A 24,494-nucleotide genomic window follows, 5' to 3' on the forward strand; every position below is an offset into this window, starting at 1 on the left:
ACAGATGTTAGGTCAGGGCCAGTCTTCCTCAGCAAAAAGAGGAGTATTGGCAGATGTTAGCTCAGGGCTAATCTTCCTCAGAAAAAAAAAAAATCATAGGTAAATGGCTACCTCAATTTTAAATTTAATATGCAAGAAAAAAAATACTGTTTTCCCTCGATGTAAGAAATACACTGGCGGGGAAGGATAACCAATTCACCTTGTGAAATGATTTTAAATGACAACTAGCTTCATTTTAAGAGTAATAATTTCATATTGCATCTGAATATAAATTTAAAGATTACAAGATATGCTTGTGTATATTTTTATATTCCATAGAAGAATATTTTGAAATAATTCTATTAGTAAATTTCACAGATGAGATGAAAGAGTAGAGCCAAAGTCATGAACTCATTTGGCAAATATCCTGCAGCTAGTGAGTGACAGGGTTAAAAGGATATACTTCCTCTGGATCCTTGGAATGAATATATATAAGGTGCAGACATATTACAGGCCTATTGTTAGATTGAAAATTTAGTGTAAGAAATAATACTTGTCTAACATAAATTAACTTAAAATTTGAAATTTATATCTGAACACTGGATTTTACGAGTAATAAATGGAAGCAGTTTATATTCAGTCAAATATATTATGTTCTGACATACTCCAAAATATATATTATATGGCTATTTAAGTCTCTGAATACTTAAAGGACACATAAAATACTAGTTTTAAAGAACACTTTAGAATCCTTTTTATCTGAGATCATATGCCAGGAAGAATGAACACTATATCATTTTTCAGATCAGTGACATTTGACAACCACTCAATCTAATTCAGTAACAATTTTCAATGATGTGATTAAGTGAATATGTGAACATAACTGACATTTGAATGTTCACCCTAGGCTTTTTAAATACTCACTTTGGATTTGTGGCTTAATAATGTACAATAATGGTCTTATTTGCTTTGTGCAATCTCACATTGTACATATTACTTGGTAAAAATTTGCCATTTTGTCATAGACAATTGATGAGAGTGGCAAACTGAACATACTTATGAGATCTACAACTGTGTCAGCTAATATTACATCATATTAAATCAGTAAAGTCCTGGTATATACCCAGGATATATTTCAACATGACATTTTTTGTAATCTTTAAAATAATGATGGAGGGCATTCTATGACTTCAAAAAGGCATTGGGATTCATAAAACAAAAACATGGAAATTTGGAGATGGAAGAAGAGGAAACAAAGTGAGATCAGCCAATAAAAGAAAGACAGGTATAATAATGCATCTGGAGGGTAATTTAAAACACCACAGACGGTTAAATCTCCCTACTAGATTTTTAATGGCTAAATTCCTTTGCCAGTGGAAAAGATCAAGCATTATTGAACTAGACATAAAATGGTTAAAATGCCATTGACCAAAACTTAGTTATATCTAAGAAAAAATGCATCAATAAACAAATTTAAAAGACCCATTAAATAGCTCTTTTCATTTGAGAAAACATGAGGTTGGAGACCTATAGAACTGAATTCAGATGCCTGCTGAAGGAGACTACCCACAATCAAGAGTGGAGAAGGGTAAAGGAATGAGAGAATGGCAATATGAGAGATGAGAGATGCTTCCATATTAACTGTGATTTGCTCTATCTACCTTCAACAAATCACAAATAAATGGAAGCTGTGGACACATTTTTATCTTGAGCCAGTGTGTAGATAAGCATAACCACTTGGTTTATCTCCTGTTTCCCAGGATGTTGTACTTTCTTTCGTTTGCTTTTTAAAACCATGACCAACTTTATTACAAATGAGCTTTGCCCTCAGCAAATATTGTAATAAAGGTATCATTGCACTTAGAAGTACTTTCCTCTCAATAAGCGGTTTTTGAAAATAAATTATTGATAGCAGGGATAAGTTCGTGCGAAAACAGCTAACCCAGAGAATGCAAATCAGAACATAAATGTGGTGTCTGAGCCCTACAGAGCTAAGCTGTTGAGTGGCATTTGAGTGAAGATAGCAAGTTAGATGTCGGGACAGAGAAAGAAAAACTGAGGCACAGGGTCAAACTGAGTTGCTTAGATTAGAACTAGGGAATGTGCTAAAAACTAGTCACTTATGGCAGAGGAAGAGGCCAAAGTAGAGGAGACCCTAAGAAGGAAGAAGAAGAAAGAACTTGACCTAAGAGGATCTTGAAACTACCGCAGAGCATCCTCTCAAAAGGAAGCTTCTAATACCTCTTTCACAAGAGAGAGCTAATTTTTTTAGAGTGCTTTTAAAACTTAGGTTTGTGGATAGATTTGTAGAACTGGTTTTCTATTAGTATGATTTTCTATTAGCAATTATCAATTTCTTAAAAGTTTGAACGAACTTACCACTGATTCCTTTAGACTCAGAAGCCTTTGTGAAAGCTTTGTTTTGTTTTATGATTTCTTAAGTTCTCTTGGTTATTGATTAAGGTATTCTATATTCCATTGTGTTAATTTTTGTAATTTATGATTTTAAATAGGTTATAATCCAATTTAATAGATTTTTTATAATCAACATATAGTTCTGTATAGATTCCATTTCTGGTTTCAATATCTCTTGTACTTATGATTAATCTTTTCTTTCTATGTTTAAATTACATATATTTGCTTTTTTCCCTCCTCTTTTTCCTGATTAAGTTTATAAGAGACTAATCTATTTTATTATTTTATTACAAAGAACTAAGTTCTTAAATTCATCTAGTGTTTCTTCTTTCTAACTGATTTATTTCTTCATTTATTATTTATTTCCTACTTTCCTTAGAGCATTTTTTCTTTTTGTAAAATTTATGGTTGAAAGCTTGAATTAATTTATCTTTTCTTTCTTTTTTAGTGAGGATCACAGCAAAGACCAAAATGAAACCTCAGGGTAGAACCAAGGCCATTTCTCATGGGTTTTCCATGGAATACTTTTTCCTACACGTGTGGATTTTACTCTTGGTTTCTTATACGTTTTTAATTAATCAAATTGAATTTTTTAAAGTACTAATAGTTTCTGGTGTTATATTATTATTATCACAAAGTATGCACTGTAAAAGCTCTTTGTTATGTGCCTAATGACATTTTCACTGCATCCTAATATATTATCTTTTTTTATACATATGGCACAAACATTTTTAAATATTTGTCTTCTCCTATGCCTTTAGTAAGTTTGTATAGCAGGGCAGAAGCTGGCAATAACTCTTAGTCTGTCTTTCTCTTCTTACTCTGGTGTTCCCCAGAAGCATAGGAAGGAGTGTGATATCACCTGTTCCAAAACTAGCCAGAAACTACCTCTACTCCCTGTCAGCAAGTGCAGGAGATGGTATGGCCTCAAAAGTAAACGGCTTCCTGGTACACTCAACAAGGTTGGGTGCTAGCGAACATCAGGGCTGTCAATGTAGAGATTCCCATGTCCCCTTTCGACCAGAAAAAAAATGGAGATACCTAGAATGCTGGGTTTTCTCTGTCTGTTCCCCCTCCCATGTTCTTCATCCCTTCTTTGGTTGAGATGACCCATCTACTATGAGATGATTCCATCACCTGGGATCTCTTACCTTCTGGCTTCTGGTTGGGTTCAACCAATGAGTAGCACTGGCAGAATATTAGAGGATTGGATAGAGAGTCTAAGGTATGGATCTTCTCCCAACACCCCCAGCAGGACAGAATTTGAGAGTAACTGCACTTTTTAGGTACATATGGTGGCAGTTGCTGTCCAGTGGACCCTCTCCCAAGGTTAGAGCTTTCACGGGTTTAAGGTAACAGGTCTCTCCCCTTGTCTCTTTAGGTTTAGAGGTAGTAAAGGCTATTAACTCGTGTTAGTCCCTAGGTGCTTCACTATTCATTGTTAGTTCCTTTAATCCTGCCCACACTTCTTTATATATTCTCTTCATTACAGTCTCCTCAACTTTGTCTTTGTATAAGCTTTCTGTTTCATACCAGGAATGTTAATGACACACTTGGCTCAACGATATGACTTGGACTGTGGATGGTGACTGTATCAGTGGATACTTCAGTGGACTGTAGACGAAAGGCTTTTTCCTTGCCTATGAAAGCCACCACATAGGTCTACTGATCTCTAGCCATTCCCTAGGGATAGGGAAGAAGATTCCTAATAACGACAAAGTTAGAATTTTCTGAATGCCTGTTTGAAAGCTCAGATTTGGATTTGGTTCATTTAAATGAAATTATAAACTACTTTTTTTCTTGAAAATCCAACTTTATGAGAGAGGAAGTTTATATATAATGCACACATACTTTATAGAATCATCTATGCTTTGGAGTGTTAATGGGTAGAAGATCACTGTTAAATCTACTGTTTATTTATGTTATTTGTATTCTCAATTCTTTTGGCTGTGAAATGTGTTGTAATCTGCCAATGGGAAAGTAAAGGCTCTGAATAAAAATATATTTCCATCATTTTTTATTTGTGGTTTTAGCAGTATTTCCATTATGCAGCTAGTTGTATTACGTTTTAATTATTGATTATAACTTTCTTAGATAAAAAAATGGTATTTTAAATACTTATGTTTCTTTACTAGTATTTCTATCTCTGATTTTGAACAGAACTTGTTTTATTACCTGTTTAATTGATAATTGCCATTTTTGTTGTTAGTCATTGTCATCTCATTCAGAACTAAATTCAAACCCTAACCATGGCTCCTCAGGTTTTCCCCTTCCCAGCACCACCCCACTATCTCTCCGATCCTCTTCTCTACTACATTTTTTCCCACACTCAGTCCTCTCTACCTACTGAGTCCTATTTCCAAAAGCTTTTTCCCCTCAAGGTCTTTTTATCCCTTTGCCTGGACATTTTCCTATAGATAATCCCATGGCTCCCTCCCTCACTTCCTTCCAGTCTCTACCTATATGACAACTTAACCAAAAGGGCTTCCCACACCCCCTATTCTGTTTATTTCTTCTTCATTCACTTGGCTATCACTACATATGTTATACATATTTCATGTCCCCTGGTATGTCACTGTAAACTCCACGACGTAAAGGATTATGTTTGTTCCAATCACTAACTGCAGTGCCCCTACCACCTAGAATACAACCTGACATATAGTAGACACTCAGTAAATAATGTGTTGAGTGGAAATATACTAACATTATTCTCTTTGAGATGTGATTACTCAAAATCACCAATCAATGCCTCCTATAGTTCATCCTGATTTGATAATTTGTGACTTTTAAAAGGAAATTTGAAATAGTCCTATCTACTATTTTATTTAATATGCTGATTTATTTATATCCTGCCCCAGGCTCATTTAGTCATCTCATATAGAACACCCAAGCCCATCTTTAAAAAAAATCCTGCTCTTGAACAGTCTCTTTGATTTAATTGTGTGTTTATTGTTTATGGCAATAATCAGAGACTACCAAACATGTCCCTTGGAATATTTTCCATTTCTTTTGTACTTTCTTTTATCACAAAATAATGGAGAAATATAAAATGATAATAAATTTACTTTTGAGTATTTGTATTCTATATCTTTCTGCCTGGGGCTAACTCAGGTAAAGATTATTTCCCTCTGGGTTTTGGTTTCCACTTGAGAATGTTTTACTTGAGATTCTGTCCTTTAATACAGAGACCTAAGTTGTAAGCCATTCCCCATTAAGGCCCTGGCTCAGAAGGGAGCATTGTGGAAATCTGCCTTGAAGGGCTCCTTCTTAAACTGAACCTTCATTTTGGGGTCCTACTCTTATAAAACATTGGAAGGTTCTCAAGGTTTTGTATTTTCAGTAAGAAATACAACCTTAAGAGAAAAGATCCATAAACTGCGTTAATCACATTCTAATTTTGTACATTTGCTTATCACATTTCATTAACCAATTTCATGATAAAATACATGGTCTATGGTCAGATTGATAAAAATATGACTATCATTTGGAGTTTGGGAGGTTGTAAGATCAGGTTTACTTTCCCTTCATAAGTTCCTCTTTTTTAACTTTTAAAAAAATTTGAACTATAGCGTACATACAGAAAAGTGTTCTTCAGTGTACAGCTTGATAAATTTTCTCAAAGCAAATGCACCTGTGTGACAACCACCAGGTCAAAATATGGAATATCTTCAACAACTCCAAAGATTCCATCATGCATTCCAAAATTGAACCACTCTCCTGACTTTGAAACCTATGGAAGTATTTTGCCTGTTTTTGAAGTTTAATTAAAAGAAATTACAGTAGGTATATTTTTGTGTCTCACTTCTTTTGCTCAAATTTCTTTCAGGAAATTGATCCATCTTGTTTATTGTGTGTAACTATTATTTGTTGATTTTCATTCTTGTTTTGGCTATTACAAATTAAGCTGCTATGAACATTCTCAAATATATATGTGTGTGTGTGTGTGTGTGCACATGCGTGTGTGTGTATACACATTTGGCAAACATTGAAATGGTTATATGACAAAGAATGAAATTGTTGGGTCATAAAATTGTGCATTTTCATCATATTTAGTATATAATGCCAAACTATTTTCAATCATTATATGAATTACATTTCCACCAGTTAGTTATCAGAATTCAAGTTATTCCATACCCTCATGTACACTTGGTATTATGAGTCTTTCTAATTTCAGACATTTTTTGTTAGTTTGCATTGGTATTTCATTGCAGTTTTAATTTAAATTTTCCCAATTACTGCTGAGGTTGAACACTTTTTAATATTATTCTGGAACTTCTGAACATTCACTTTGGTGAAGTTCTTGCTTAAGTTTGTTGCCCATTTTGTTCTAATGGATTTTTTTCTCATTCTGTAAAGCCTAAAATTAAAAAAAAAATAAACTGTAGAAGAAAATCATAGCAGAAACTTATATACTCAGTAGTATAAAGGTGTGAATTCTTCCTAAAGTGCTCTATAGATTTTACTTAATGTTGATCATATTTGAAACACAATTTATGTAGAAATTAAAAAGATGATTATAAAATGAACATAGAAATACAAAGGGTTGATATAGGTAAGAAAATATTGAACAAGAAAAAAGTGGAATAACTTAAGTTCACCAGATACCAAGATGTATTATAAAACTGCAGTAATCCATGGGGCGTGATATTTGTGCACGTATACACAAATAGAACAATGAAAGTGAATTTAAGTCCAGAAACAGAACGACGTATGTACTGCCAAATTTTTATGACATACCTAGTATTGGAGAGAAATGGGTAAGCAACATTCTTTTAAACACATGGTCTTATGGCAACTAGATTCCAAATGACAAAAAGAAACTGAATCTTAACCCATTCCTCACACTATATAAAATAATCAATTCCAGGTGAAATATAGACCCGAATTCAAGTGGTGAAATAATAGAGTTTATACAGATGACAACAAAACGTAATATCATAATGACATTGGGCAGGCAGCTATTTCTTAAACAGGACACAAAATTATAAAGTGAGTCTATGGAAATGACCTACATAGAGATGAAGAAGTTCTCTTTATCAAAATATACCATTGAGTCAGTAAAAATGTAATCAACAGAGAAAGAAATTATATTTGCAATACCTAAAACAAACAAAGGACTCAAATCCAGAACAGAGGAGCAAGTCATAATTTTGATGGCGTTCAAGTTAATTTTTCTCTGTTTGAATCATGTCTTTGGTTTCACATCTAAGAAATATTTGGGTATCCTAAAGTCATAGAGATTTTCTTTTATGGTTTCTCTGGTTTTATTGCCAGAATTTCTTCTGGGCCTATATTAAAAACTGTGAGGTTAATAATTGTAATATGCAGAGGAAACCCTGTAAATTCATAATCTATAATCAGTATGTGAAAAAAAACTCTTATCAAACAAAATCTATGGCTACATTAATCTACTATTTTAGAGGACATCCAACAGCCTATTTTTTAATATGACATTTTCTTGGTGGAATGAGATCAACTACATCAAATAGATTGAATCTAGTAATTCTTTGAATTTTCTGCTGTTTTCCTTGTTTTTATATTTCATAATGTCCTATGAGGAATTGATACTTAAAAAGACATTTTCTTTGTGTAAGTTCCCAATATCTTTAAACAATTTTCTTAATGTATATGATACTGATCTTTCAAAAGGTTCTATCAGATTAATAATGAGGCAAACATTCTATAGACTCTCTTATTCTGGCTGCATAAAATGTGAAAATATAGAGTTAATCACTTCATAAAATAATAAAAATATATAATGTTTCTATAAAATAATTTTCATAGGCTAAATATGACAATAAGTCGAAATTCATAAAATCAACCAATTGCTGCACAGCCTTCACTTCCATTTCCCTGTGATGTCCTCTCCCTGCCAGACAAGCTGAGCAACATTTGGGGGAGTATACATTATTACTAATCTATCACTGATTATGGTTATTTTAAGAGTATGTGATCAACTTATTTGAATTTATCCTTGAGAGAGAGATGTAATGTAATTAGGAAGCTACTAAAAGTGCCTGGTAAATGTATTGGTCGATTAGAAAGATTGTCGGAAGTTAATAGGAAAGGCAGACCGCCTCCAATGTCATGATAGAGGGGAGGAATCTCAAAGTCACTTTGAGGAGACAAGAGTTCCTTTAATCTACACACTTGTTTAGGTATGATTGTCGACTTTTTCTAATACCACATGTGTCCTTTCATCTAGTTAAACTAAATCAAACATGGGAATAGAAAACAAATTAGCAGCTCTTACCCTGAGTTGAAATAGTGATTTTTCTGTGTAACTTTCATACTTGGATGTGGTGTCTAACAAATGTCTTAATTCAAACAAATTTTATCAACATGTGTGAACGCACTTTATACATAAAAAATACTATTCAGCCTAGTAAAAGCCATTTGTTGCATGGAAACACTGCTATGTGGAACTGAGTTCACCAGAGAACTGAACGTGTCCACCAAACATAACAGCATCACGTAAAATCTGAAAACAGCACAGAGGAGCCTATCAGGCCTGGGTCACGCCTTTCCCTGGCCCCAGTGGCTGCATGCATTTGCTTCCCAAATCACATTAACCGCAAGCAGACGCACGTGAACTAGAACATGTGCTGTTAAGAAAAACTGTTTTGATTTACGAGAAAACTTCAGATGTTTTCCCTGCATTTGGGACCAAAGCCTTCATTCAAACATTAAGCATGCTGTCTCACAGTATTCAGACTCTGTCCAGGTCTCCACTTACATTATTTTTCTGCAAGACTCGCAGTGCCTTGTTGACATTGTTCAGGGCATGAACTCTTGTGGATCCTTTTTCTTTTGGCTGAAAACAAAATGAAACAATGTTTACTGCCAAGCAGAGAAAGCAACAATCTAGTAGAAATGAAACAATTTATATGTTTACTTCAAAGTTTGAATATTTTAAATGAACATAGGCTGTGACGCCTTAAAAATAATGAATTTAACTGCTTTGGGCTAACTGTCCTCGTTATAGGACTTTCCTAACATGACTCGATCAGTCCTCAAGAAGAATGTTAGCATTTTTTTCTTCACAAAAGCTATTTAGGTTACAACCTCCCCTTCATTCTGCTGCCCAGTTGGGAATAACTGCATGACCACCAAGAGAAACATCAGCATGCACAAGGACATCTGCTAGTAGGATAGATAAGTGAGTTAATGTCCACACTTTTTAGGAAAATTTAATAGAGATTTAAGCCTAGCAAAATTACATAGTAATGCCAAATAGTGTTATAGGAAACTATTTCTGTGAATATTGCCTTAATTGTCTTAGTCACTGAAGCTCAAAACCTTAATCATCTTTGGTTCTCTAAGCCTCACTTTCAATACCAAAGGTCATATCTTGTCCTGTAATTTTCTTCTTTTCTTTTCTTTTTTTTTTTTGGTGAGGAAGATTGGCCCTGAGCTAACATCTGTTGCCAATCTTCCTCTTTTGGCTTGAGGAAGATTGTTGCTGAGCTAACATCTGTGCCAATCTTCCTTTATTTTATGTGATACACCACCACAACATGGCTTGATGAGTGGTGCTAGGTCCACACCCAGGATCCGAACCTATGAACCCCAGGTCACCAAAGTGGAGTGTGTGAACTTAACTACTATGCCACCAAGCCAGCCCCTCTTGTCCCGTAATTTTTAAGCTGACATTTGCCTAGTTCATTACAATATAAGGATTAATTCATTTATTCAGTTGTGGAGTTTTAGAAATTCCACCATTATGATGCTGCTGTATTTACTCCTAAAATGAGATCTACCCTCTTCATAAAGTTTTTAAGTGTACAGTAAAGTACTGTTAACTATAGGCACAAAGTTGTACAGCAGATCGCAGAAATTTATTCATGTTGCATAACTGAAACTTTATACCTGTTGAACAGCAACTCCCCATTTTATATATCTCATATTAAATGTTCTTATCACAATAAAAAATAAAACTTAAAAAGTCATTCTGTATAAAAAACTTTATAAAAATACATTCAATGACAAAGATACCAAATATTAAAAGCAAATATCTATTAATTAACTTATATTACTTAGAATTTTCATCGTCTTGTTCTGCGTATGATAGAAATAGACCAAAATGAAAACACTGTTGTGAGATTATTTTATTTAGGAATAGGTCTTGTATTTCTAGTTAAATCAATAATTCATAAATTATTGAATTTTACTAGATCTCATAAAACTATGCTGAGTTTGTTTCTGGTCTGCAATTTTACTGCTAATGTGAACTTCATCACTTACGTACCAGTTGTTGCCCTGTCAGGCCTTCGAGAAGGTCTAGGAGGCGTCTCCCATCCTGTAGGTCACTGAAGAGGTTCTCTATATGCTGCTTCCCAAACTGAAATACAAAATATATCCAATTAAACAAAGCACACTTCCAGTGATCCATTTCCATGATTATGCCCTTAAAATTTAAAGCTATGTTTAAGAATATTTAATGTACCTAATTCTTAATTTGCCAAGGGTGATGGATAAAAGTAAAAAACAAAAACCAAAAAGCAATATATCATCATTAGGTCATATCTATTTAAATTGTTTTTTAAAAAAACAAGAGTTGGAGATCTATAGCCTAATTCATCTAACTAACTCAACTTTTTGAATGGTGATTCTATGAAGGAAAGAAAAAATGTTTAAGTTATCAGGCAGTTGGGTGTATGGAGAGAATCACACAAAGACCGCAGACAATTTGCCCTGGGTAGGTGCATAAAATTTAACTGTTTGGTTTACTTGGAAATATAATGCATAATCATAGAAAGTTCACCATCCTTCACCCATAAGACACACTTTCTCTGCATATACATTTTGCATGCTGCCTCAGAATGACCCATTCTCATATGGATGGCACAAATTTTAGAAAGGTCTGATTTAAATTGAGTTGAAATAGGCCCGTGAAACTTTTCATCTGTTTTTTTCAGTTTTTTCCTTGAGAATCATACTGAGGAAAAATAATAGCCACTAATCACATCTAACACTTTTTGAGTAACTACTCATGAGAAACACTCTACTAAATGAGTGGATCTTATAATCTTTGTGACATTTCTGTGAGGTTAGTATTAATATACTTATCGTACAGATGAGATGAAGAGGTTGAACACATGATCCTTTGTCACAAAACCAGAAGGTGGTAAAGCCAAGATTTTAGCCCAGATCTGTCTTACTCCTGGGGGCCTTGTTTTTTCTATTTTATTGTGCTGCTTCCTTGGCCTTTTCCTCCTTCCATTTGATTATCTTTCAAATATTTTATTTCTTCTGTCATGCCCCCAAATATTTTCTTTTTCTGGTTTAAAGCCTATAATCCCTTCATATGAAATAATTCACAACTCTTTTTATCTCCCAAGCTATCTAGAAAGTCATAATTTATCAGTGACAGGTGTTTATTGAGCACCAATAAACCTGAGCTGGGTGCTGGAGTATACAATAGTAAATCAGATGGACATGACCCCAGCCCTTGTGGAACTTTGAGTCCAGCAGGGAAAACAAATATTCCTAAAAGGAATATTACACAGAAGCAGTAAAAGGGACCCAGGAGCACACATCTGTGGGAAGTCCCATAGCCTGGGGATCAGGAAATCCTTTCCCCAAAATGTCAGATGGTGGGCCTAACATGGACCTACAGGTGATTGGGCTCTTTTCATCCACTCCTTCGATCACACACAAACTTTGAATCTTACACAGGTCAAGAAAATCAAGAACAGCCCTGGTTTACAGGCAAAGACATTCCTGAAGCCTCTAAGATTGAAGACATAGAATTCAGGCTCTCCCTACAGCCAGGGAGCCATGTCAATGACAAGTCCTGTTAATGCCCAGATGTTTCACTTAATGAGAACACTGACCCCTGCAAGAAGTCCACCAGCCCTTTTATGCCCAGCATTGGTAATCAAGCTACATACTATGTCCTTTGACAAAGATAACTACAAGTTATTCTTTAGAATTTCTACTCAAATAGTTCTGTTTAAAAATTTCAAGACAAAAAGAACACAACATAAAACACTAACATGCTGGGATTTTTAAAAAGCAACTTTACTACTCATAATGTATAAGTAAATCTTAAAAAAACAGTGCAGTTTTTATGAAACTTTAAGGAAAGCTTTCTACTAATGAGTAAAGAAAATGAATGTATGCTTCATAATAATTTTGTCGAGAACCACATATATAACCTGTAATAACTTGGCATTTGGGGGATTGTATTAAGGTTTTATTTTCAAAGTGGTTGAAGTTCTACAGTGGCTTGAAAATGTTGGATTTTTTTCAGGAGCAAAATTTTACAGATGCATTTGAGAAGTGTGTGGCTTCTAAACTTATCGACCAAAAGAATATTGCACACTGAAATGTGTCAAGCTTTGAAGAAAATAAAATATAGTTAGCTGACAGAGATACCTGTTCTTATGAAAACAATTTATCTAGATAGATAGACAACAATGTCTGTCAAACCAGGAAAGCTGTGGGTGGCAAAATATTCATTCAAGAAGAAGAGCAGAGACTAGGAAAGGGGTAAGTCTTGGGGCACAGAATAAAGCATGAACCCCAAGGCCAGAGGGATCATCTAGCATCCAAAACACGAGGACTATAGAAAGCTTGTGCTTTGGGGAAAGGAGTCTAGACAGAAGTCGACAAGGCAAACAGGATCTTGCTTTGATCCAAACTTATACACACAGACCAGGGTATTTTATAATTCTCCCTTTTAAACTGGAATCAAACAAAATGGAGAGACAGTGAAGGATTGTAGGCTAGTCAGAGGCCACCAGGCAGATTTAGTTGGAGTGCCTAGAAAGCAATGAGGTGATAGAGAAAAAGACAGCTCCTGGTGTCATAGATAATTTCCAAAACTCATGAATCAATAATATATTAAAAGATCACAATTGAAATCCAATTTCTATTTGTTATATCCACCACATTCTCTAATAGAGTGCTTCTCAGAATGTTCCACCAAAGCATCCTTCCAGCAGGTGAGATTGAATGAATTTACATATGTTTTATATTAATAATTCATGGAGATTTTGCATTTCTCTCTTAATGTTTGTTTTAATTTAAAAGTAATTTCAAGCACTTTTGAGTGATATTCCCCCTGCTACGGTCTAATTAAAGTGATGTTCAATGAAACGTACAATGTTTAGCCTGTAACTTGATGGATCCTCGGGTGCTCAGTCTTATTCCTCCTGTAGTTTGAATACCCCATGGAAAGCAAAACATTGAATTTCTTTTGGATGGTTTTCATTTCTTTCCTAGATTCAACTCTTCATTCCATAGCATTATAGATATGATGTAGCAAAAGTAGAGCATATTTCAGAGGCAAAAATAGCTCACTTTTAAACTCAAGTCTCCTATTCACTAGCTGTGCTATCTCGGTGATTTGTGACTTGGCCTTTCTGAGGCACGATTTACTCATTAGTAAAATGGAAATTGAAATAATACCTCAGATTATTTCTCTGAGGTTTAAATGAATCAGTGTAGGTATATTATATAGACTTGGCAAATGGTAGGCACTCAATAAATATAGGATTATTTTTCTGTTATATTCTATTATCCCTTGACTTCTCTTTCTTTCACCAAATTCTAGATATCAATACAATTATGATACATTATTGGATCTACTAGAAAATGCATATCTCACATATAATGTGTTCTGTATCTCTTAGTTTGGTACCCCCGTAAAACTGAAAGTCAAAGAGGGAAGATGTTATTCCATATTCAATTACTAATACCGGTAAATGTGGATGGCATAGGGGAAATATTCAGAGGCTTCAAGCTCTTTCTCTTTTTTCTTGTTCTTCTGATTACTTTTAATTAAACCTTTTGTTTTCCTCCCACTTCTTCTACATCAACCATGTCTTTTTATTGTAAGTGACATTTATGTCATGAAAACAGTAATATTTCCTTAGAAGTCCTATCTTTAATAGCTTCCTTTTCAAGTGTATGAAATTTATTTTTCATACACACAAAACATTAAACCCTCTTTGGGCCATACGACCCTTTGGCTCTCTGTCCTCAATCTCTTTTATGACTAATATTTTCTTTAAAGCTTGACCTTTTGATATTACTCAGCAATTTCCTGTATTCACTTACATAGTGTCTTCTTCCTTGATAACCCAAATAAGAAGATGAACGGACCATAAAATGAAACAGTAATCCTTTCAGATCACTGTCAGTATGATATAAAGAAATCCAGAATTTCTTTATATCTTTATATAAACAATGCTCAAAAAGAAATTCAGACAAGTTGATTGGTAAGTGGCATAAACAAAGTGAAAAAACTTTATAAAGAGAAAACAACTGAGAAGGGGGCAGAAATGAATTTGTGAAAATATTTAAATAGCTTCTAACTTCAGAGTTGTGCCCATCTTTCAACCTGAAAATACAGAGAGATCAATACAATGTTCCAAGAAAAGGTAAAGAGCACAGGAATAACTTAGCATGGCCTTCGGGCTACAGAAAGGCCAGCCTCTGGACATCTCTGTTGCTCAGAAAGTCAAGATACTTCCCTGTGATTACAAATCTTTAAATACTGTAAACACCAAAAAGGAGGGCAAAATTGATTCAGAACTTATTGGTGAATGCTGCTGATCAGCTCCCATAAAAATAATGCAACCCACTGTAGTATAAATAGGCACTTTTCATAGATGATTGTTTTCTTAAGTATGAATTGTAAAAAGTATTTTATAAGAGAATTTTATTGAGGTATAATATACATACAGGAAATACACATATGTTAAGTGTTAGCTCAATGAATATTCATACTCTGAATATATTCATGTTATTAGCACCCAGATGGAGAGAGAGAATATTACCAGCATCCTAGGAGCTTCCTCACACCCGCTTCTGTGTAATAGCCCCTTCAATGATGACCACTATACTGACTTTTAGTACCATAGATTAGTTTTTCCTTGAAAGGAGTCTCTTAAAAACAGAAGAAGGGGGCTGGGCCTGTGGCCAAGTGGTTAAATTTGTGGGCTTTGCTTTGGTGGCCTGTGGTTTGCCAGTTCAGATCCTGGGCAGAGACCTATGCACCACTCATCAAGCCATGCTGTGGCGGCATCCCACATAGAAGAACTGGAATGAACTACAACTAGCATATACAACTATGTACTTGGGCCTTGGGGTGAAAAGAAAAAAGAATGAGGAAGATTGGCAACAGTTGTTAGCTCTGGGCCAATCTTCCTCACCAAAAAGTATACTTAAAAAAAAAGAGGGAGAGAGAGTGACGTCAGCATCATGGTGGAGTTAATCTTCCCCCTCCAAAATACAACAAAAAAAATCCATACTCCAAAAAAGGACATCCAAACACATGCAGCCATATGATGCAGGTGGAGAGGCTGCAGCACCCCTTGGAGCAGGAGGAATGAGGTAACAGAAAACTTCACTCCCTCCCCTAAAGACTGCAATCGGGGACAGCAGGAGGACTCCGAGATGGAACGAATGGGTGAGGAGATGTATGTTCATGGGAACATCATGGATCCCAGAGGGCCCTTGCAGCCTAGAGGGAAGACCTTGACCAGAGCAAGAGCTTTTGCAGGGGGTGACATCATTAAGCCAACATCACAGGAGAGCAGATAGTGAGAACAGAGCAAGAAAACCCCAAGAGCACACATGAGAAATCACCCCTCCCCCCACCTGCCCAGGGTGGCTACACTGCCAGGGATCTCGGCTGAAGGCAGAGGGTTCAGAATACGTGGCTTTTGACCCCCGCCAAGTAGCGATAGGAGGTAAACGCAACCAAATAATACCAGGATACATAAAAACAAAACCACCCCCTCTAGAAATATCAAACATTATATAAACTCTCCAGACCAGAGAGAAAACAAGTACCCAGAATTCAGTACTGAGGCCACAGAAATATGTCATCTAAATGACAATGAATTCAAAATACCTATCATCAGAAAACTTAATGAGGTAAAAGAGAATGTAGAGAAACAATTCAACAAGTTCAGCAGCTACTTCACAAAAGAGATTGAAACTATAAAGAAGAATTGATCAGAAATATTAGAGATGGAAGACACAATGGAAGAACTAAAACACAATAAGGAGTCCCTGAACATTCAAGTTGACATCATAGAGGAGCATAGCAGCATAATCAAAGATAGACATGTTGAAATGTTCCAGACTGAGGAGGAGAGAGAACTAAGACTAAAAGGAAATGAAGAAAGTCTCCAAGAAATATCTAAGTCAATTAGGAAATTCAACATAAGAATTATAGGTATTAAAGAGGGAGAAGAGAAGGAGAATGGAGCAGAAAGCTTGTTTAAAGAAATAATACCAGAGAACTTCCCAAACCTAGGGAAGGAGATGGAAATCCATGTAGAAGAGGTTTCCAGATCTCCTACATATGTCAATGCAAAAAGACCTACTGCAAAGCATATAGTAGTAAAACTGGCAAAAATGAATGACAAAGAAAGAATACTAAGGGCAGCAAGGCAGAAGAAAATAACCTACAAAGGAACCCCTATCAGGCTTTCAGTGGACTTCTCTGCAGAAACCTTACAGGCTAGGAGAGACTGGAATGACATATTCAAATCTTTGAAAGACAAAAATTTTCAGTCAAGAATACTCTATCCAGCAAAAATATCCTTCAGATACAATGGAGAAATAAAAACTTTCCCAGATAAACAAAAGCTAAGGGGGTTCATAGCCACAAGACCCCCCCACCCCACAAGAAATCCTCAAGAAGGCCCTCATACCAGAAAAAAAAAAAAAAACCAGGGAGAAAAGGGTTACAAAGCATGGAGTAAGGAGGTAAATAGGTAGACAGAATCAGAAGAGGATAGCAAATACTCAAGTGTGGCATTAAAAGTAAAGGGAAGGATGGGGCCACCCTGGTGGTGCAGTGGTTAAGTTCGCACGTTCCGCTTCGGTGGCCCAGGGTTTACTGGTTCAGATCCCGGGTGCAGACATGGCACCACTTGGCAAAGCCATGCTTTGGCAGGCATCCCACGTATAAAGTAGAGGAAGACGGGCACAGATGTTAGCTCAGGGACAGTCTTCCTCAGCAAAAAAGAGGAGGATTGGCAGCGGATGTTAGCTCAGGGCTAATCTTCCTCAAAAAAAAAAAAAGTAAAGGGAAGGAAAACACCAAAAACAAAGATAATCTTGTTATTTTAACCACAAACTCACAACACAAGATGGAATAAGATGTGAGAAAAACAACTTAGGAGGGGAGGAGGAAAGGGACTGAATCGGTTTAGAATAAGGAAATAAGAGGCCATCAGAAAATGGACTATCTTACACATGAGATTCTGAATACAAACCTCACAGTAACCACTAAACAAAAAAGAAGAACAGAGACACAAATAATAAATAAGGAGAAAACAAAGAAACACATCATAAAAAACTACATAATTCAATGGGTAGACTCAAACACACAGGATGAGAAACAAAGGAAATGCAGGAGAACCAGAAAATGAGTGATAAAATGGCAGCAGTAAGCCCTCATGTATTGATAATCACCCTAAACTTAAATGGATTGAATTCTCCAATAAAAAGACACAGAGTGGCAAGATGAATTGAAGACTAGGACCCAACAATATGCTACCTTCAGGAAACACATTTCAGCTCCAATGACAAACACAGGCTCAGAGTGAAGGGACAGGAGACAATACTCCAAGCTAATGGCAAACAAAAGAAAGCGTGTTGCAATACTTATACCGACAAAGTAGACTTCAGGATAAGACACTTAAAGATGGACAAAGAGGGGCAGTATATAATGATCAAAGGGACACTCCATCAAGAAGAAATAACACTTATAAATATCTATGCACCCAACACAGGAGCACCCAAGTTCATAAAGTGACTATTAACAAAGCTAAAAGAAGATATTAATAATAACACAATAATAGTAGGGGATCTCAACAGTCCACTCACATCAATGGATAGATCATCCAGAGAGAAAATCAACAAGGAAACAGTGGAAGTAAATGAAAAGCTAAACCAGTTGGACTTAATAGACATATATAGAACACTCCACCCCAAAACAGCAGAATACACATTCTTCTCAAGTGCACATGGAACATTCTCAAGGATAGATCATATGTTGGGAAACAAGGCAAGCCTCGACAAATTTAAGAAAATAGAAATAATAGCAAGCATCATTTCCGATCACAATGCTATAAAGCTAGAAATTAATTACAAGAAAAAAGCTGAGAAAGTGACAAAAATGTGGAGACTAAACAACATACTATTGAACAAGCAATGGATCATTGAAGAAATTAAAGGAGAAATCAAAACATATCTGGAGACAAATGAAAATGAAAACATACCATGCCTAGTCATATGGGATGCAGCAAAAGCTGTATTAAGAGGAAAATTCATCACAATACAGGTTCACCTTAACAAACAAGAAAAATCCCAAATAAGCAATCTCAAATTACACCTAACTGAATTAGAAAATGAAGAACAAAGCCTAAAGTCAGCAGGAGAGAAATAATAAAAATCCGAGCAGAAATAAATGCTATTGAAACAAAAAAGGCAGTAGAAAGGATCAATGAAACACAGAGCTGGTTCTTTGAAAGGATAAATAAAATAGACAATCTCCTAGCCAGAACTACAAAGAAAAAAAGAGAGAAAGCTCATATAAACAAAATTAGAAATGAAAGAGGATAAATAACAACAGATACCACAGAAATACAATGGATTATAAGAGAATACTATGAAAATCTTTATGCCAGCAAATTGGATAATCTAGAGGACATGGAAAAATTCTTAGACTCTTATAACCTCCCAAAACTGAATCAAGAAGAAACAAATAATCCGAATAGACCAATCATGAGTAAACAGATTGACACTGTAATCAAAAGTGTCACAAAGAATAAAAGCCCAGGACCAGATGGCTTCCCTGGGAAATTCTACCAAACTTTCAGAGGATTTAATGCCTACCTTCTCAAGCTATTCCAAGAAAATAAGGAAGATGGAACACTTCCTAACACATTTTACAAGACCCACATCACTCTGATACCAAAGCCTGACAAGGACAACACAATAAAGGAAAACTACAGGCCAATATCGCTGATGAACATAGATGTAAAAATCCTCAGCAAAATATTGGCAACCTGAATACAGCAATATAGCAAAAGGATCATATATCATGATCAAGTGGGATTTATATCAGGGACACAGGGATGGTTCAACTTCCGCAGATCAATCAACAAAATACACCACGTCAACAAATTGAAGAAGAAAAACCACATGATCATCTCAATAGATGCAGAGAAAGCATTTGACAAGATCCAACAGCCATTTATGCTAAAAACTCTTAGCAAAATGTGGATAGAAGGAAATTACCTCAACATAATAAAGGCCATATATGACAAAACCACAGCCAACATCATCCTCAATGGGCAAAAACTGAACCACCATCCCTCTGAGAACAGGAAGAAGACAAGGATGCCCACTATCACCACTCTTATTCAACGTAGTACTGGAGATTTTGGCCAGAGCAATTAGGCAAGACAAAGGAATAAAAGGAATCCAAATAGGGAGTGAAGAAGTGAAACTCTCACTGTTTGTAGATGACATGATCTTATATATAGAAAACCCTAAAGAATCCATTGGAAAACAAGAGGAAATAATTAACAACTACAGTGAAGTTTCAGGGTACAAAATCAACTTACAAAAATCTATTGCGTTTTTATACTCTAATAACGAACTTACAGAAAGAGAACTCAAGAATACAAGGCCATTTACAATCGCAACTAAAAGAATAAAGTACACAGGAATAAATTTAACCAAGGAGGAGAAGGACTTATCCAATGAAAAGTATAAGACATTACTGAAAGAAACAGATGATGACATACAGAGATGGAAAGAGATTCAATGCACATGGATTGAAATAATAAACATAGCTAAAATGTCCATATTACACAAAGCAATCTACAGATTCAATGCAATCCCAATCAGAATCTCCATGACATTCTTCATGGAAATAGAACAAAGAATCCTAAAATTCATACGGGGCAACCAAAGACGCCGAATTGCTAAAGCAATACTGAGAAGAAAGAACAAAGCTGGAGGCATCACAATCCCTGACTTCAAAATGTAGTACAAAGCCATAGTGATCAAAACAGCATGATACTGGTACAAAAACAAGCACACAGATAAATGGAACAGAGCTGAAAGCCCAGAAATAAAACCACACATCTGGGGCTGGCCCCGTGGCCGAGTGGTTAAGTTTGCAAACTCCGCTGCAGGTGGCCCAGTGTTTTGTTGGTTCAAATCCTGGGCACGGTCATGGCACTGCTCATCAAACCACGCTGAGGCAGCGTGCCACATGCCACAACTAGAAGGACGCACAACGAAGAATATACAACTATGTACTGGGGGGCTTTGGGGAGAAAAAGGAAAAAAATAAAATCTTTAAAAAAAACACACACACACATCTACGGACAGCTAATCTTTGACAAAGGTGCCAAGAACATACAATGGAGAAAAGATAGTCTCTTCAATAAATGGTGTTGTGAAAACTAGACAGCCACATGCAAAAGAATGAAAGTAGACCGTTATCTCACGCCATATACAAAAATAAACTCAAAATGGATCAAAGACTTGAAGATAAGTCCTGAAACCATAAAACTCCTGGAAGATACTACAGGTAGTACATTCTTTGACATCGAACTTAAAAGGATCTTTTTGAATACCATGTCTTCTCAGACAAGGAAACAAAAGGAAAAAAATAAAGAAGTGGGATTTCATCAGACTAAAGAGCTTCTGCAAGGCAAAAGAAACGAGGATCAAAACAAAGAGACAACCCACAAATTGGGAGAAAATATTTGCAAATCATCTATGTGACAAAGGTCTAATCTCCTTAATACATAAGCAACTCACTCAACTGAACAATAAAAAAAAACAAACAGCCTGATCAAAAGATGGGCAGAGGATATGAACAGACATTTTTCCAAAGAAGATATATAGATGGCCAACAAACACATGAAAAGATGTTCAACATCACTAATCATCAGGGAAATGCAAATCAAAACTACACTAAGATACCAACTTACGCCTGTTAAAATGGCTATAATCACTAAGACTAAAAATAACAAATGTTGGAGAGGGTGTGGAGAGACGAGAACCCTCATACACTGCTGGTGGGAAAGCAAACTGGTGCAGTCACTATGCAAAACAATATGGAGATTCCTTTAAAAACTAAAAATAGAACAACCATATGACCCAGCTATCCCACTATTGGGTATCTACCCAAACAACTTGAAATCAACAATCCAAAGTAACATATGCACCCCTATGTTCATTGCAGCACTATTCACAATAGCCATGACATGGAAACAATCCAAGTGCCCATCGACTGATGATTGGATAAAGAAGATGTGGTATATATACACAATGGAATACTACTCAGCCAGAAAAAAAGACAAAATCATCCCATTTGCAACAACATGGATGGACCTGGAGGGAATTATGCTAAGTGAAATAAGCCAGACTGAGAAAGACAAACACCCGAGGATTTCACTCATATGTGGAATATAAACAAGCACATGGACAAAGAAAACAGTTCATTGGATACCAGGGGAAGGGGGTTTGGGGGTGGGCACAGGGGATGAAGGGGAGCACTTATGTGGTGACAGTCAAGAAATAACGTACAACTGAAATTTCACATTGATGTAAACTATTATGAACTCAATTAAAAAAATAATGCTGGCTTAATATTTCATTTTAGGAAACTGATGATTGAAAGACATCAGATTTAACCAGAGAAAATTTGGAAAGAAGAAAGTTGCATTGATGAAATATGTTTTACAAAGCACAGGCAAGTTGTATAATACAGCTGAATAAGTGAATAAGATTTCTTTCTCTGTATCCAGAATGCCTTGGTTCAAATCCTAGCACTGCCATATTTCAGCTGATATTGAGCAAATAACTTAACCTCTCTGTGCCTCATCTTTTTCATCTGTAAAACAAGGATGTACTATTACCTATGTTGTGTTGCCGTGAAAATTTAAATGCACTTAGAACAGTGCTTTGTTTTAAGATGCACTCAATAAGTGTAGGCTATCATGAATTTATTCCAAATTTTTTAAGCCGCTAATCCATATTTTCTACAATTCTCCTTGAAATTTTTGCTTCAAAGTAAAGAAAGGATCAACTTCAAAGTATTAGTATGGGGATTAAAAGGGTTAATAAATATAAGGTGTCCAGAATGTTGCCTAGCATAGAAAATGCTCCACAAACTCTGAAATCATTCCCTCCTTCCTTCTTCCTGTTAAATGTCATCATCTGGAGGTGGAGAGTAGGCCTCTCCTTTGAGGATCCCAGAGTCCTAGCAGGGCTTGGGTAGCTTGAGGAAAGTTCAATAAGGGACAATTTACAAAGATGAGTGCAGAGTATAAAGAAACCACCAGAACTGGTAACAGAGAAGTGTTATTATCACTTCTAGACTCATAGGAACGAAGAGAAAGTGAGTGGTTACTGGTCCCTGAACACAGAGGAAGCTGAGAGGGTCATCTGAAAGGAGTTTTGATATTTGGGTGATGAATGCAGCCATTCTGCAGTGAATAATTGCCCTGATCTTCCTTTCCTCCCTCCCTCCCTTCCTCTGATCTCCTGTAAATGCTCCCATTAGCCAAATGCAACTCGAAGCTAGAGGGCAAGGAAGTCTGCTGATATAGTCCACAGAGGTCAGCCTCCCAGGGAAGTGAAAGGCGGAGAATGGACCCAGAGGGTTTACCAAAGACATTCAACACCCTAGACAGGGAAGCAAACTCCTTTTGATCCAAGGGATTCATGTCAGGGATGCCCAGGTCAGGAAATAAATGAAGGCCTAAGTGTTCCTCTCCATGCCTCTTATGTTATTTCTATCACTGGTAATGTCATGTCAAAGAGCCCAATGCATCACTAGGGCGCTTCCTCTTCTATAAAGGAGTATCAAAGAAGTGGAATGTTTCATGGGCTTTAACAGATGAAAATTAACATATATTATTCATTATTCCTTAGCATCAAATACTTTTAGAGACTTCTGTAGGCCAGGAACAGTACTAAAATCTGGGCTACAAAGATAATCAAGAAAAATCCAAGTTATTCCTTGGAGCTAAGAAGTGCTCAAGAGCTAAGTTAGATCATATAGTAGTTTTACAATCTCCCCAGATATAAAAAGTTACTTGGCAGTAAGTCTTTATAAAACATAATCACTAGGGCCCAATGTGTATGTTATACTATTAAGTGCACAAGAAAAGATTCAACCAGATTGCACATTAGAACTTTCAACACGAGCCACAACAATAGTTAATGGAAATCAAGTCATTATCTGTAAATGGTCTACTATAAACCCAAAAGTAAAGTGCGCTTAACCAAAAGCCATCATGTTCTGTTTTCTGATCAGGTCCATCTTTAACATGCTTTGTAATAAAACTGAATTCTTAACCTAGGCCTGAGTTTGCTTATCTGTAATTTAGATAAGTCAGTGCTAATTCAATTACTAGGTATTCTAAAACAAAAAGTAGTAAAATTATGGCAAGCAATTTCCTATCTTACATTTCTAGATATAACTTTAATATAATTCACAAATAGTTATTTTAAAATATGTGGAAACCTAACAAACTATGATTATAGCTAATTCTCTTATACCACCGTTAAATACCCCCTATAAATTTAAAATTCTGAAAGTTAAACTCAATTTCTCTATTGAACCACATAGGTATGGGATTTAAGGTCGAGACAGCCCGTGATGGAAATGGAGGTTGGGTAGATTCTATTCCAATAGTGGCTTTTGTCACAGAAAAAGCACAGTATAAGGTTTGCAAGATGAAGCACTTCATTTCAAAGCATATAAATAAGACTCTGATGCTTCAAAAAGAAACAAAAAATACTGTGACACAATGGGCACACTCACTAAAGAAATGCCAACTATCAGCACTTAGCTCCAGGCAAAATGCAGAGGGAGAAAGCTATTTAGGTTTCTTCAAATCCAGTAGAAGTAGACTTTATGGCCAAAGGACAACTGAAGATGCCTTTATTTAATAAATGTAAAATTTATTTATAAAATGAACGCTCTTATCATTTCTCAATTACACTGCAGTGCAATTGTGTGTGGACAATTATGTGACAAGACACAGCCACTTCCTAATCATTCCCTGTCTCTCCCTACTAGGAAGTCAGCCTTAGAC

General features: G+C 35.8%; 1 protein-coding gene across 12 annotated transcripts in view; it reads right to left on the minus strand.

Annotated features, from left to right (window-relative positions):
- DMD (dystrophin) overlaps window positions 1-24,494 on the minus strand; it is a 2,265,680-nt gene that overhangs the window by 1,559,922 nt on the left and 681,264 nt on the right. For all 12 annotated transcript variants that reach the window (XM_070503127.1, XM_070503123.1, XM_070503121.1 and 9 more), the window contains exons 3-4: window positions 10,643-10,735; window positions 9,131-9,208 (exon numbers count right to left, since the gene is read on the minus strand). In XM_070503127.1, the coding sequence (XP_070359228.1) occupies window positions 9,131-9,208; window positions 10,643-10,735 (171 nt within the window). The remainder of the gene's footprint in view (window positions 1-9,130; window positions 9,209-10,642; window positions 10,736-24,494) is intronic.

The sequence above is a fragment of the Equus asinus genome, chromosome X, assembly GCF_041296235.1.
Source record: "Equus asinus isolate D_3611 breed Donkey chromosome X, EquAss-T2T_v2, whole genome shotgun sequence".
Taxonomy (NCBI): domain Eukaryota; kingdom Metazoa; phylum Chordata; class Mammalia; order Perissodactyla; family Equidae; genus Equus; species Equus asinus.